Source organism: Nestor notabilis, unplaced genomic scaffold, assembly GCF_000696875.1.
Source record: "Nestor notabilis isolate BGI_N333 unplaced genomic scaffold, ASM69687v1 scaffold18230, whole genome shotgun sequence".
NCBI lineage: Eukaryota > Metazoa > Chordata > Aves > Psittaciformes > Psittacidae > Nestor > Nestor notabilis.
The window spans coordinates 17,596-31,452 of NW_009912643.1; the positions used below are offsets into that span (position 1 = coordinate 17,596).

General features: G+C 44.7%; 1 protein-coding gene across 1 annotated transcript in view; it reads right to left on the reverse strand.

Moving 5' to 3' along the window:
* DMAP1 (DNA methyltransferase 1 associated protein 1) overlaps positions 1 to 13,602 on the reverse strand; it is a 28,231-nt gene extending 14,629 nt beyond the window's left edge. The window contains exons 1-6 of the mRNA XM_010020503.1: positions 13,452 to 13,602; positions 10,124 to 10,215; positions 9,329 to 9,524; positions 4,888 to 5,046; positions 3,590 to 3,757; positions 2,484 to 2,669 (exon numbers count right to left, since the gene is read on the reverse strand). Of these exons, the coding sequence (XP_010018805.1) occupies positions 2,484 to 2,669; positions 3,590 to 3,757; positions 4,888 to 5,046; positions 9,329 to 9,524; positions 10,124 to 10,215; positions 13,452 to 13,553 (903 nt within the window). The 5' untranslated portion in view covers positions 13,554 to 13,602. The remainder of the gene's footprint in view (positions 1 to 2,483; positions 2,670 to 3,589; positions 3,758 to 4,887; positions 5,047 to 9,328; positions 9,525 to 10,123; positions 10,216 to 13,451) is intronic.
* Positions 13,603 to 13,857: the final 255 nt, after the last annotated feature.

The following is a 13,857-nucleotide window of genomic DNA, read 5'->3' on the forward strand; positions in this document are numbered from 1 at the left end:
TTTCCCTAAATCTTAGCTTTTGACTGAAAGTCCTCTAAGGAATGAGCTGAGAAACCTCTGATCTGTAGAGACCCACTAATGAGGATGTAAGGTCTGCACCTCTCCAGGGAGGCCTGCTGTTTATACACCTTTACCATTTGTCCACTTGTTAGACAGTTTTCTTTCTTCCCCACTTCACATTTTAAGCATAGCAATACAAGGTGGCAAACTTCTAATGCTGCTGCTGCTGCTGCTAGAGAGGAGAGCATTTAGTTGCATTTCAACAAAATGGAGAAAAAAAATAAACCAAATTCCTTAAAAATCCTTGCTGTCAAGCAAAACACAAGGTGAGCAAACTTCTAAATGATTAAACCAGGCTGCCTGCAGGGGCCTGTGCAATGAATGGTGTGGGGCCCCCTGCATGGGTCGGCCACACTCACAATTCAATCTATGAATAGCCACAGTTTCTACAAAACATATGCTCAACCACACTTTTCCAAAAGGAAGAGTCACCTCAGATCTCCTAATTTCTTTGGAGATGGTGTTTGCCTTGCTGCTCCCACATTTCTCCGCAGAGAGGCTCTTTCTTCATTCCAGACAGCACTGAGACAACCAGGGCTGCCCCAAGATCACAAGAGATGCTGAAGGACAGTGACTCAATTCCTCAAGTTCCCTGCCAATGACTCTCACATCTCTATCAGCTATCTCTGTGTCTCGGTCTTGAGGTGGCACTTTGCAAACTGCTCTGCGTGGCCAGGCATTAAGGATCTTTTTGTTATCTGTAGTCAGTCCAATAAACAGAAGCTCCAGGAAAAGCCTTCTAGACATGACCATGGTGGAAAAGGTATTCTGTAACTACCAGCAGGGCTCATGAATTTCTAGGGATCACTTTGATCTTTGGGAGGATTGTAGCCTCCCTGCTTGGATTATTAGAGGCAAAAGCGGCTGCAATCAAAAACCAATTGTCTTTGCTCCCTTTGGATAAATGCTGGCTTTCAGACTCCCCGAACTCTGCCCCCCAGCCTGTTGCTGAACACCCTGACACAAGCAGTGAGGGTAAATCAGCATTGTTGGCTTAACCAAGACAACTCTGACTGCACTCAGCGCATAAGCAATTAAATGGGTTCTTTTGCTTTGCGTGCCTGTACATGCTGTAAACGCTTCAACCTCAATTGACTCTTTGGTAAATGATTTTCCTTTGTTGAAATGATGCTGATGCAGCTCTCAATTCAAATTCTTAGTTAAAATGCAATTTTTTTCTTAACATTTCCCGGCTATAGTTGGTAATTGACTCCTAATGGACTCTGTCATGGTTGAAATGATGCTAGTGCAACAACAGAAACTGCTTCTCTGCCCACCCTGGCGTGCCTATCCACTATATGCCTGCAGACAGGTACCTGCCAGTATTTAGGTCTGGGTTCCCTCACCCTGCCATCCTCAGCATCTTTCTAGCCCCATTCTCCATCAGCACCCTTTCTTCATTACCATCACCAACAAGCTGCTTTATTCAGAGGGATACACACCAGCCATGGTTGAGCTCTACCATATCAACCCTCAAAGGAATTCAATGCACAAGGTGTCCAGTGATATTATATTGAGGGGCAGGGGGGAAACAAAACAATGCTTTAAGGAAGTGGTGGCCATTAGGCACACTTCATCAAGCAATAACTGTCTAGGATTCACTGTTTCCCTCCCCTGTATGCGCAGACCCTTTTGGAGGACAATGACATAAGTGCTCTCTGTTCACAAAACACAGAGGGACAGGAATTCCCAGGGACTCACTGGAAATACCTGAGATTTTGTAACAGTCCTTTCCTACTGAAGGTGCTGAATTTGTTCAGTCCACACTGTCCTCTTTCCAGAAAGGGAAACTGAGGTAATATTAAATGTGAATTAAACCCTGTATTCTGGGCTCCTTAGACTTTAGCTCAGCTCAAGGAGAAATAAGAAGTAATAGCTCCCAGAATACAAGAGTCCCCCAGCAGGGCTGCTCTGATCACAGCTGAGGATCAGGAGACGGGCACATACTGAGCTTGGGAGACACTGCTTGAGACCCAGGAGCAGGGAAGGAAAGGGAAACATGGACTAGAAAAAGAAGGCAGGTGAAAGATAATGGGTTGATGGGACAACCCTGCACAACAGTACTAGAATACACTTTGGAGAAGCAGGGAGACAGATGCTTCTCCCTGCCATGAAGCATAAATGGTTGGCAATATTTCATCCCATTTTTCAGAGCAGGAAGGGGAAACAGAATTTAAACCAGCATTTTTCAAATGGGAGAGAGACAGAGTGCACACCAGAGGACTCTGACAACGGCTGCCTTAGACCAATCTGCCTTCCAAAAGGCATAACCAAAAAGCATCTGCCAGAAGGCAGCCAGCAGCTACTCCCCCGAAAAGAGCTGAAGGCCTGATCCCAGTAGGATTGCTGAAGGAAAACGTTGCCCAGCATAAGCAGGGAAAAGGGGGAAAAAAGAATTTAAAAGAAAAAAAAGAAATGTTTACAGGCTTTTCTGTCTCCTTCTTCTGTGGCAGCTTCTTCTTGGGAGCCTTGCGTTCGGCACGTCTCTGCTCAGTGGTGGTGTCAGCAGCTGTGATGAGCTTCTGCAGGTCTTGAGTTCTCTTCTCTCTCTCTTTCTTCCTGGTTTCGATTTTGCGGAGCTCCTGGATGAGGTATTCTTCTTCTGCCACCTGCAGGCCAGAGCACATAAAGGCAATCAGAGCAGCAGAGGAGGCCTAGCAGTGTAAGGGGGCCATCTACCGATAACAGCTCGGCTCTGGGCCAGCCTGGGAATGACTAAATTCACCTGCCTAATGTCTTGGATTTGCAGAGCACGTTATGCTCCATAGCCTTCCCTGCACCCATGGCAATGTCAAGCTACAAACTGGCAGGGACTGTATCACAACATCCATGATGTACCCTTTAGCAGCATCCATAAATGATTAATCTCACCTCCAGACAAAGACACCAAGAGCACAGATAAAAGGATAAAAAAGCCCAAATATACTGTAGTTGCAAATGGAGTGTTGTGAAAAGCTGGCTCTCCTTCCCTGACCTAGTATGTAGAATCTAGAGCAGCTATGTCTACTATCAGCACACCTGTCAACATGGGAAGGACAAGCAGAGTTGTCACACATATGAACTTGTCATTAAGAGGGACTTACTAATAGAAAAAGATGCTCTCCCCCTGCCTTTGAGGAACACACAGTTCCTTAACCACTAAACCCTGGGACCATTGCACGGCTTCAACAAAGAGGAGAAATAAACATGTAGATTTACAATCTTTGATGCTTTCTGGCAAAACTTTCACTCTCAATGAAGTAATTCTCCTCCCATGGGACTCAGGGATTCATAAGGACATTGATCTTCAAATTTATTTCTATTCAGAGAACTAATATAGTGTTACAGAGAAGGTGTTGGCAGTTACCAGAGACCATAACTCTGCTCACCATAACCCTCTCCCCTGTCAGATTTCTCAGTTATTGTCCTTTCGTACCCCTTAAAATGCTCTTTTCTTGTCCATTCTTTCTTTCCTTTTCCCACACTATTTACTACTGATTCAACTTAACATAAAACTTTTTGAGCAGTGATGCCCTCTTCCCCAGGTTACCTGCTCTGGTGTTCTATTGTACAGCCTTTCCAGTTGTTCCTTCCTTCGCCTCTCATGGCCAGCATCAAACACTGGGATTTTCAGGTCTGTGCCTGGAGCTGCACGAATATTAGCCAGCTTGGCACAGATGTGATAATACCTTTCCTTCAAGTCCTCCACTGATCTTTTCTGTGGAAGATATCACAGGAAGACAATATTACGAAAGAACCAAGCAAAACCTTGTGCAATAGCCAGCTGAGGACCAGAGGCTGAAGGACATCAGTTAGAGTAAAGAGAGCATCTGGAAGGAAGACCAGCTGGGAGCCTAGCCAGTCCCAGCGGAACAACCACACAGAAGGGAGAGTTTCTCAGTGAACTGCACAAATGAACTGTGATGGGTTCACAGTTACTGCTTTAAAAACACCCACCAGAGGGTCCAGTAGTACAGCTGAGGGTTAGAGACAACACAGCAGTGAAGCACTCCCAGAAAAAAGGATGCAAGATAGTTGTGAGAAAACCTGCAAATAAGAAACTGCAACAAACACACAGGAGGCCTCCTCTGAGCTGCTCCAGACAATGGCCATTCAAGGCATAACCAAGAAGGTACCAGCTGCAATAGCTCATTGTCCATTGATACATGGAGTCTAAGCTGGGTTCCCTCACTCAAAGCACCAAAGGTGTTTTGGCAGCCCAGCTGGACAAACTCTTGTTATTTCACTTTGCTAGAGGCTCCTCACATGAGCATTTCAGGATAACAAAAAGGTCCAACATTCAGAACTGTTTTGTAGGAGTCACATCATTCTCCCATGTCACCAGGAGGCACGGAACCAGCAAATACAGGAGATTTATGACCATGAGACCTTCAGACCACTGATGGTCCTTGCTTCACAGGAGAGATAACAGAAACGTGTACCAGGTCAGGAACAGCACTAAGGAAAAATCCCAATCCCTGGGGACCATTAGCGGATCCTTCTCCCAGAGCCTAGACTGTAATCCAGGACACCTATCCTGCTCAGCTAAACAAACTCCAGAGCTGCCTTATCTTCAAGGAACAATAAGTTGTTCTCCTGGCAGGGGCAAACCTTCTAACTTTCTAATAAAACACAACAGGGAATGAGCACAAGTCACAGCGGATTTAATTACAAACAAAGCAAGCAGCAATGCCCTGTGCTGGAAATTCAATATTCCCTGCTGCCAATAATTCATTATTTCCCCCTAATTAAGTTGATATAAAAGGTAATTTGGTCTTTGCAGTGCAGCAAGCCCTGCACGTGCCATCGCAGCAGGTTGCTAGCAGCACCTTGGCCCCTGGGACTCACCTTGAACTGCTGGTGATCGTAGCGGTCGTGAATCACCACAAAGCGCAGATCAAAACGCCGAGCCAGGTCAAAGAGATGGTCTGTCTCAGCTTTGGTCCACGCATCATCATGGAGATACATCTGGTATTCCTGCTCTGAGTAGACAGGTACCTGCACTGTCTATGCAGAGAAAAGAAAAACATGGTAGCTCTCTTGGAGCTCTTCTCACTGCCAGCTGATAAGGGCCAAGATACTTGAACCAAGAACAAGAGCAGGGTGCTGACAGCAGAGGGCTGCCAGGACCCTGAGCAATGGGTCCTAGTAGGAAACATGAGGAGCAGGAACAGGACTTGATAAGGAGCAATGTGCGATCTCAGGGCCACAAACAATGCTCTGGGAAGCCTACCAGGAACTACTGCCTGGGAGGCTGAAACCTATTTCAGGTGGCTGACACAGGCAGAGGTCAGCAACCCACATCCTGACTATAGGTTTCAAACTTATCAGGCTAACATGACAGTGAACCCAAGGTTCAGCCAGCCTCCCTGCATTCCTCCCATATAGCAGCACCAACACCTTGACATAAACTGCTTTGACAGGCAACTCTACTTGGTCTGGGACATGCTTACTTATACAGGAAGAACAGGAAAGGCAAGGAGCAGTAGTCCCTAGCCTTTACCACACCTTCTGCTTTGATACACAAACAATTTCTTTCATGTTTGGTGCAGACAGCACCAAGACAATCTGAAAGGCTGGGTGCTGTACAGCTGAGGGCCATAAACTTGGCAAACAACTTTGTCCCTCCCTTCCTCATCCACCCTTTCTCCAGCAGAGCCACAGCACCAAACGAAAGTTCAACTCTCAAGTGTCCCAGGTGTCTAAAAGGCAAAACCCACACCACTGTCCCAACCCTGGAATTGCTCTGCAGGACTCTATCCAGAACAAAAGTCATGAGTACTAAAGCAACAATAAAAATACTTACTGCATTAGGGGAAGTCCTAGCACATGGTAAAGCAAAAGTACCACCAAGCCTGTGCTTTCCTGCCTTTCACCCTCCCACCACTCCCGCAGAGGAACTGTGCTCAGCCTGAGGAGATCCTGCCTCCACCAGAAAGCATTGTGCGCATGTGAGCACCACGTGTCAATAACACTATGCCCCCGAGACCTACATGAGAAAAGTCCTCCTCATGAACTCCATACAGCTCAGAGGAGCATTTCTGAGCCTCCAATAACAACCTTCTTAAGTTTACTGCCTTTCTTCCTTCACTTAGGCACAGAAGCTTAAAGGTGAAGCGTATCTCCTGGGGAGGTTCTGCACCTCAACCTTCCAGTACCCCTTCCACCAGGAGAAAAGCCTGACTAGACACTGTAAGGATGTCCTAAGTACATCATGACAAATAGAATTATTTTCTAGAGTAGCATACACATATGAAAAGAGCCAGCAGGACCTCCTGCAGTGGATGGAAGGGAAGGTGGCAGGTGCCTGATCAGAGAAGAGAATGGCACAAGAGCAGACACTTCCAAGACACTTCCTCAGCCCCAGTCACGAGAATTGAGAATGTGGGAACTCGTCAGATGGAAAGCTTGCGCCAAACACGAGATGACTGTAAGTTCAAATGCACTGCAGCCATGAAAATGCAAGTATGACTCCCAGAAAGGGATTTCCAGCAGAAACTGGCAAGGTTTCAGTTGCGCAAGACCTTGGTAGGAATGACAACTACAACTCCACCAACCCCTGTTGCGGAAAAATGAACTGAAATGGGAACAAGTACCCATTTCAGAGCAACAAGGATGAGTAATGGAATGGTGAGCTTGTCTTCCCACAGCCGACTGGAAGAGAAAGGAGCCTGGCAAAGGAAGCCTAAAGGGGAATATGACTGCAGGCTTCAAGTATGCTACAGGGAATGAAAGGAATACCCACAGGAAGAAAAGAACAACTGATACAAGGACAAAGAAATTGGTTTGCAAGGAAATGCCAATTTAACATGTAAAATTTAACCTAGAAATAAGAAATGGAGCAGAGACAGTCTGGAACAGCTTCCCAAGGAAGCAGAGGGGCAAGAAAATCCAAGTGCTTTTCAAAAGGAACTTGATCAGTTTATGAAAGGGACTGGATGGTGCAGCATGTGAAAGAGCCAAGAGGAAGATTCAATGGCTCAGAAAACCCTTCTCAGTCCTACATTTCACACTATAAACTCACACAATGATGAGCATTAAATTAGCTGAAACTGCTCAGGAAAACTCCTGGAGCCATGAGACAGTTCTGAGAAAGCACCAGCACAATGCCCTGCAGTGCTGAAAAGACAAGCTGAATAGTAAAAATGATCAGGGAAATAAAGAGAAACACGGCCAACGTACAAACCCCCTACGCAGCCCTAAGTAAAACACTCACTCCCAGCCCACCTGTTTCAAAAGAAAGAATATTTGAGAACAAGGTGAGACAGGGCACAGAAGGGCAGGTGTATGCCACCTTACACAAAACACAGTGCACAGCAAGGACAATTTACTACGTCATGTCACAAGATCTCAGAGGCACCAAATGAAACCTCACGGCAGCAGTTTAAAACGAACAGAAGCAACACCTCTGCACATCATACAAAGTTAACCTGAAGAATTCGTTACCATGGGGTATTCACAGAGCAGCTTTCTGCTCAGAACCCAGCAAGAATTATTAAACACAAATTCCAAGTTAAGAAATCCTTAAACCAGTGACCACCAGAAGCTAGGAAAAAATGTTCTGTATTTTCCCCATTCTCATACTCTTTCTCTAAGCCTTTCCTAATGGTAGCCAGAAATAGAATATCAGCTGAGAGGGGCCTTTGCTCTGGCACCAATGAAGCTGCTTTTATACTCCTATTTCACACCCTGGATCAAGGCTCAGTATACACTGTGAAACCTAAGTTTACATTTTGGATCTCACAATGAATAGGAAGGATTTGGTTTGGAGACGAAGCACAGAGGAAAGGCAAAGGAACTGAGCTTGAGGGACCAGTACGATGGACTACACAGGGAAATGGCTTATGCCAAGGGGAGTAAAAATTTGGGCAGAAGTATCAAGTATACGAGAAGGAACCCACAGAAGAGTTTGGAAAAGTAAACAAAATTCCTCTGACATAGCAAATATCTGCAGAACTCCTCATCAGTGCCGTCTTCCCTCTTAACCACAGATCCACAAGCATAACGACTTGCTCCTAATATTACACGATTGGGCATGTGCAGATGCCAGAAGTCTGTACCACTAATCTACAGGTTGCAGACTTGCTGAAGGCTCTTCTGTCTGTCAATTCGCAGTACATGATAAAGTTAAGGAAACGAGAATCATGTAATTACAACCCATGTGTGGCTCCCTCTGATAAACTCAGCTGAACTCAGCCAAAAGCAGTTACAGCAGTAGAGTCCTAGAGACAATTACACCCCCAAAGTTTCCCTTAGACAGCCAGGCAGATGCCTTGGCTGAGTCATGCTTCAGACTTCTACCATAGACACCCTAGAGAAGAGATACGACACGAGGCTCTTACTGACATCCCAGCAAGAGGAAAAGCATCAGTCAGAGCTTAAGTCTTCTAACACACAAGGTTAATCAACCACTTAACTCTGCAGGAAGCCACGCTTTGACAGAACTGATGCTCTGTGGGTTACAAACTTTAAATGTCGTATATGCAAGTAGAGCTTTTGTGGAAATCATGTTAGCACACACTTTTTTTTTCCCCTTCAGATATCCACCATGAAGGGGATTAAATGATGTTATGAAGGCACCCTAACTCTGCTCCTTCCTAAATTTGGAGGCCCTGACTTTGAAGTATAAATCTTGATGTAGTTTTCTTTGTGCATACACATGAAAGCCCCAGCCACTCAAAGCAGATACATCTGGGACAAAAGACAGTGGGAGATTACAACAACACATTGTGACAATTTAATGTAAGATGCAAAGAACAGGGTACTGCACCACACTGATACCACAGGAGCAATTGCAGAGGGAACACAACGTAATTCAGCATCTGTGCTGGAATCTGGCCAAGAGGCTGCAAGCCAGCTTTTATGCCACAAAGCTCTAGCGATTTTTTTCACACTGGGCAAAATAACAAGACTTATGACTTTAACGTGTGTTTCAGAATAGAGTATCTTTTACCACCCAGAGCCTGTAATCAGGGGAAGGATGGTGGTTAGGAACAAAATTAGATGGCAGAGTGCTTCCTTACCAAATCAATAACAAGACTTGGTAAGGAGCACCTGAAACACAGCAAGCTCTGACCACATACTGAGCCCTCCTAGCTTGAATGATTTGGAGACATCATAGTCTGTGGTCACATGGCTGTAAGGCCATGCTGCAATTTAAATTGCCAAATCTAACTCAGCCTCCACTTATTGAAAGAACCAACTTCCTGTCTGGACACTCAAGAAGCTGACAAAAGGGTATTTTCCAGCTGCTATTTATATGCTTTTGTTTGAAAGTGCTCCCACTTACCTTATTGAACCTGGCAAAAGGGTAGTCTTTCCCTTCCTCTGCTGCTCTCCTCCAGTGGTAGAACATTGCTCCATCTTTTCTTGCTGGATTGGTGAAAGGCATCCACTTCCAAGGCCGGACTTTCTTGGATCCCAGTTTTGCTTTGACTGTTCGATAACCCTGAGTTGTATCACTTGGCAGCAGTGGAGGCGCATCCCTGCGGTGGAGAAAAGCAGTGGCTGACAAAAAGCGAGCAGCAGCCCACAATAAACCCAAAGAGATTTTGGACTCAGTGGGATCTGCCACCACAGTGTTTAGGGCGGGAAAAACTGAGTTTAAGCTTTATTCAGGTTGTGCACTTCCCAGACTGCAATGCTTCCAGGATCAGAGGACAGAATACACTGCCTGGATGGATTTTGACAGAACCATCAAACTATGCAAGAGACCTCTAAGGCAAGGGTTCAATCCATAACAAGCTAAATACAGACTACAGAATTCTTTCTACAGAAATAAAAGCAGGTGCTATTCCCACTTGCAAATAAAAGAGAACTAGACACAGAAGGGTAAGAATACTGCCTTGTCTGCTCTAGACTATTGTGCCTATACCCAATTCATCTACACAGAGCAAACCCCTCACATTTAGAAGAGAGAAGACAGGCACTGTTCATGACTAAGAGAGAAGGGCACAGGCATGGGCCAAGCACAAAGGTGAATCGATGTGGGAAGCAAGACTGCCTATGGTTTCAATAAGATGCTGCCCTGCTACCAAAAGTCCAGGCTACACCACAACCTACCCAGATGACCATAAGCTCTTACTTTTTGTCAGAGTAGAGGAGTGCATAAACTTCTCTGTGCATTCCTTCTGGCCTCTTAAACGTCAATGTCTCTGAAGATTTCTTGGATTTTTTCTGAAACAAAAGAATTGCATTTTAGATTCAGAAGTAGCAATCCCTGAGGGAACATTAAACTACATAACGTGGTGTCCTGTGATGGTTTTCACTTTTATGTGGTTTTAGACACCTTGAATTTCTTCCTGGTGGAAGACACTGACAGTCAAAACACACCCATTTTCAGCGATAGCACTCAACAGTACTCAGACGCTTGTTGTTGCTGATAACACACACTTCAATTCCAAGTTGAACATCTGGCTGTAGTTTTCAGGGGCTAGTGCACTAAGGGTTTTTCTACTAGGTAAGCACTATACTCACATGAAGGTATTAATGCATTGCCGTGGTTTAACCCCAGCTGGCAAATAAGTACCACACAGCCACTCACTCACTCACACACACACACACACACAGAGTTAGATGGGGAAAAGAATCAAGAAAAAAAGTAAAAATAGTGGGTTGAGATAAGAACAGTTTAATAATTAAAGTATAATAGAATACTATTAACAGTAAAAAAAAGAGAGAGAGAGAGTAAAAAAAAACTAAAGCCAAAACCAAAGTGATGCACAATACAATTTCTCACCACCTGCTGACTGATGTCCAAGCCCATCCATGAGCAGTGAACAGCCCCTCCTGGTCAATTCCCCCCAGTTTCTGTATTAAGCATGACATTCCAGGGTATGGAATACCCCTTTGGCTAGTTCAGTTCAGATGTCCTGTCTCTGCTCCCTCCCAGCTCCTTGTGCCCCTCCTCACTTGGGAGCATGAGAAACTGAAAAGTCCTTGACTTAGGGTAAGCATTACATAGCAACTAAAACATTGGTGCATTATCAACATTATTCTCAGACTAAAGCCAAAACACAGCTACTAGGAAGACATGCATTTAATTAAGTGATTTTCTACCTTTTACAGAAGATACTAAGAAATGTCTTCCCACCTTCTTCTAGGTTTTTGGTCACTTTGTTCTGCAGCAACTTCAGTTTTTCCCAGTTGTGATCAAACCCTTGCAGTAGCCCCATGTCCAAACTACCAGTATCACCTACAAAAGTAAAACCCCATCCCCACCACTACTCTCCCATTTATGCAGCAAAGATTTTTTTTTTTTTCAAGTTTTTTTACATAATTCCTAGTATGAAGAAACTCAGTGGAGAAAACTCAGTCTGGCCCCTAAAACCTTGTCAGAACTAATAGTTTCTAAGACATAGTCCACCTGATATCACATATATAAGTTTATAAAGTAAATGGGCTTGGAGTCAGGTAAATACAGTAGCAGCCACATTAACAACGTACACTTGATATACGTGGGATGAGTTTACTGAGTAGTCCAGAGCATTTGGTCAAACTGTACCATCTTTGTAACTACTAGCCATACCACCACTTTTAAGTACTTGTTTATCACATCACTACCAACTTTTAAATCAGACTATTTTGTAATAGGAAAACCAACACTGCATCATAAATTGTATTCAATCCTTTAACAGGCAAATTCAAAATCCTATTAAAAAAATAATAATCTATCAGCTTAGACTACAACCACTTTCCATAAAACTTCATGACAGACACTTACTGTATTGGCACCTTTTCACTCCTAATCAAACACCTTTCTCCCAGCATGTCCATCACTGCCCAGGAGCGATGTAAGGCCAACAGAGGCAGTTACACATGGGTCACCACACAGCCTGTTTGAACACAGGCTTCTGGAATTCCCCCAAAGTTCCCAGATTTATTAGAAGTTAATATCAGCAGGCCAGAGATCAGCTCAGACAGCTCTTTTAGGAGTTGAGAACAAATTACTTGGTCCTGCTGATTTAAATGTTTTTATGCCCAGTAATTTTTTTTTAACATTCTCAGTCACTAATGGACTGGGAAGTACTTCATGTTTCTCTTGTGATTTAAAGACATCAATCTGTTTTGTTTCTAATTGAGAACAGATCTATTTCCTGAGCAAGTGCTGCACTGTTATTAGCAATTTTGCTCTCCCCACGCGATAATGGCTTATACCTTTGGTTTGATTTAGTTTCTGTGCTTCACAGAAATTCAGAATGTTTCACCCACAGCCGCAAGTGGCCTCCTGCACTCCTCCTGAAACCTCTCACTGCACCTCCCCTTCCTCTCTCTTTCCATTACAGTAAATCTGGGGAGAAGTCCCTCTTACTCGCTGCTCCAAAAGAGAGAGAGCCAGCCATCAGTACTTCTCCCGCTCTCTGCTAGCTAACAGACAAACACATCTAAATCAAAGAACTTACAACTCCAAGCACTCAGTGACACATCACAGGCTGAACCCAGACACTCACTAGACACACTGTTCACCAACTCAGCTGATAACTGGTAATTTTAACATTTCAGCCTCTAAATTAATGAAACTGATCAGGTTTCCATTACACCAATTATATACTACATGTCCTAACCCCAGCAAGAGAGTCATGAAATCACTACTTCTCTTCAGAGACAAACATTTCAGCAGAGGCAAAGACAGTCAGGAAGTACTTTCAGGGATGGAGTGGCATTTTGTTTTGCTTTGGGGTTTTCCCCAAACAAATACAAATCAGACCATCTCTGTACCAGAGTTCCTGGGGATTTCATCTCCCCCGACTCATTTTCAAGCACCTCCACTCTCATAACTACTCATTAACTGACACCTTGCAAGCCAAGACTTTGCTCAAATTTAAAATACAGAAGGCAACAACATACCGTGGTGCATTACCACACAGAACACAGCACATGAAGTCATAAATCCTTAACAGAGCTTACTAACTTGCACACATTCCCACAGGCAACACATCCCAGTTCTCCCAAACCCCAGCCACACACCTTCCCTGCAGAAGGACTGCTCCCACGGTTTGAGGACATTTACTATTGAATCAAGTCAGTCAAGTTTTTTTCCTTCTAAAACAGGGCTGTGTCATGTTATTTCCATCTGTTTGTGGGCTAGACAGTAAACACACTTCTCACTCCACAAAATGGGAATTTTCAAGACAGCTGAAAATGTCCTGGGGACAGGCTCAGCTCACCAGGACACCACTTGCACAGCTTCAGCTTTAATACTGCCCCAAATGCCACAGTGCAGTTAACTAAAAACACCAGGAATCTGGCCCTCCAGGCATTTCCAGATATGCCTAGGAAGCCTGAAATTAAACAGGCTCTGGTAAGAACATGCTTTATTCCATATTTTTTCCAATATCTGCCCCAGACACCACATGCACGGTCAGTCAGTGCCGAGAAAACAAGCAGCAGGCCCTTAGCGCCTCGCAGTTTACCTTATCTGAGTTGATGATATCTTTTTTGTTGATGGTGCCCGTGTTCTCCGACTCCACACCACCCAGCTCCAGGATGTCCCGCACATCCGCGCCCGTCGCCATCTCTCCCACTGCCCAGTGGCCTTCTCTGCCGCCGTCCTGTCTGTTCCCTCCAGCTCTGGGGAGGGGAAACCAGGGCACCATGGTTAACGTGCACCTCCCATGAGGGTTGTCACATACACACACAAATATGCTTATGTCCACACATGTAACACACAGCATACACACACACATATACATGTATATACATACATACAACATGTCGCACAGAGAAGCTGTGGCTGCCCCATCCCTGGCAGTGTTCAAGGCCAGGTTGGACAGGACTTGGAGCAACCTGGTCTAGTGGAAGGTGTCCCTGCCCGTGGCA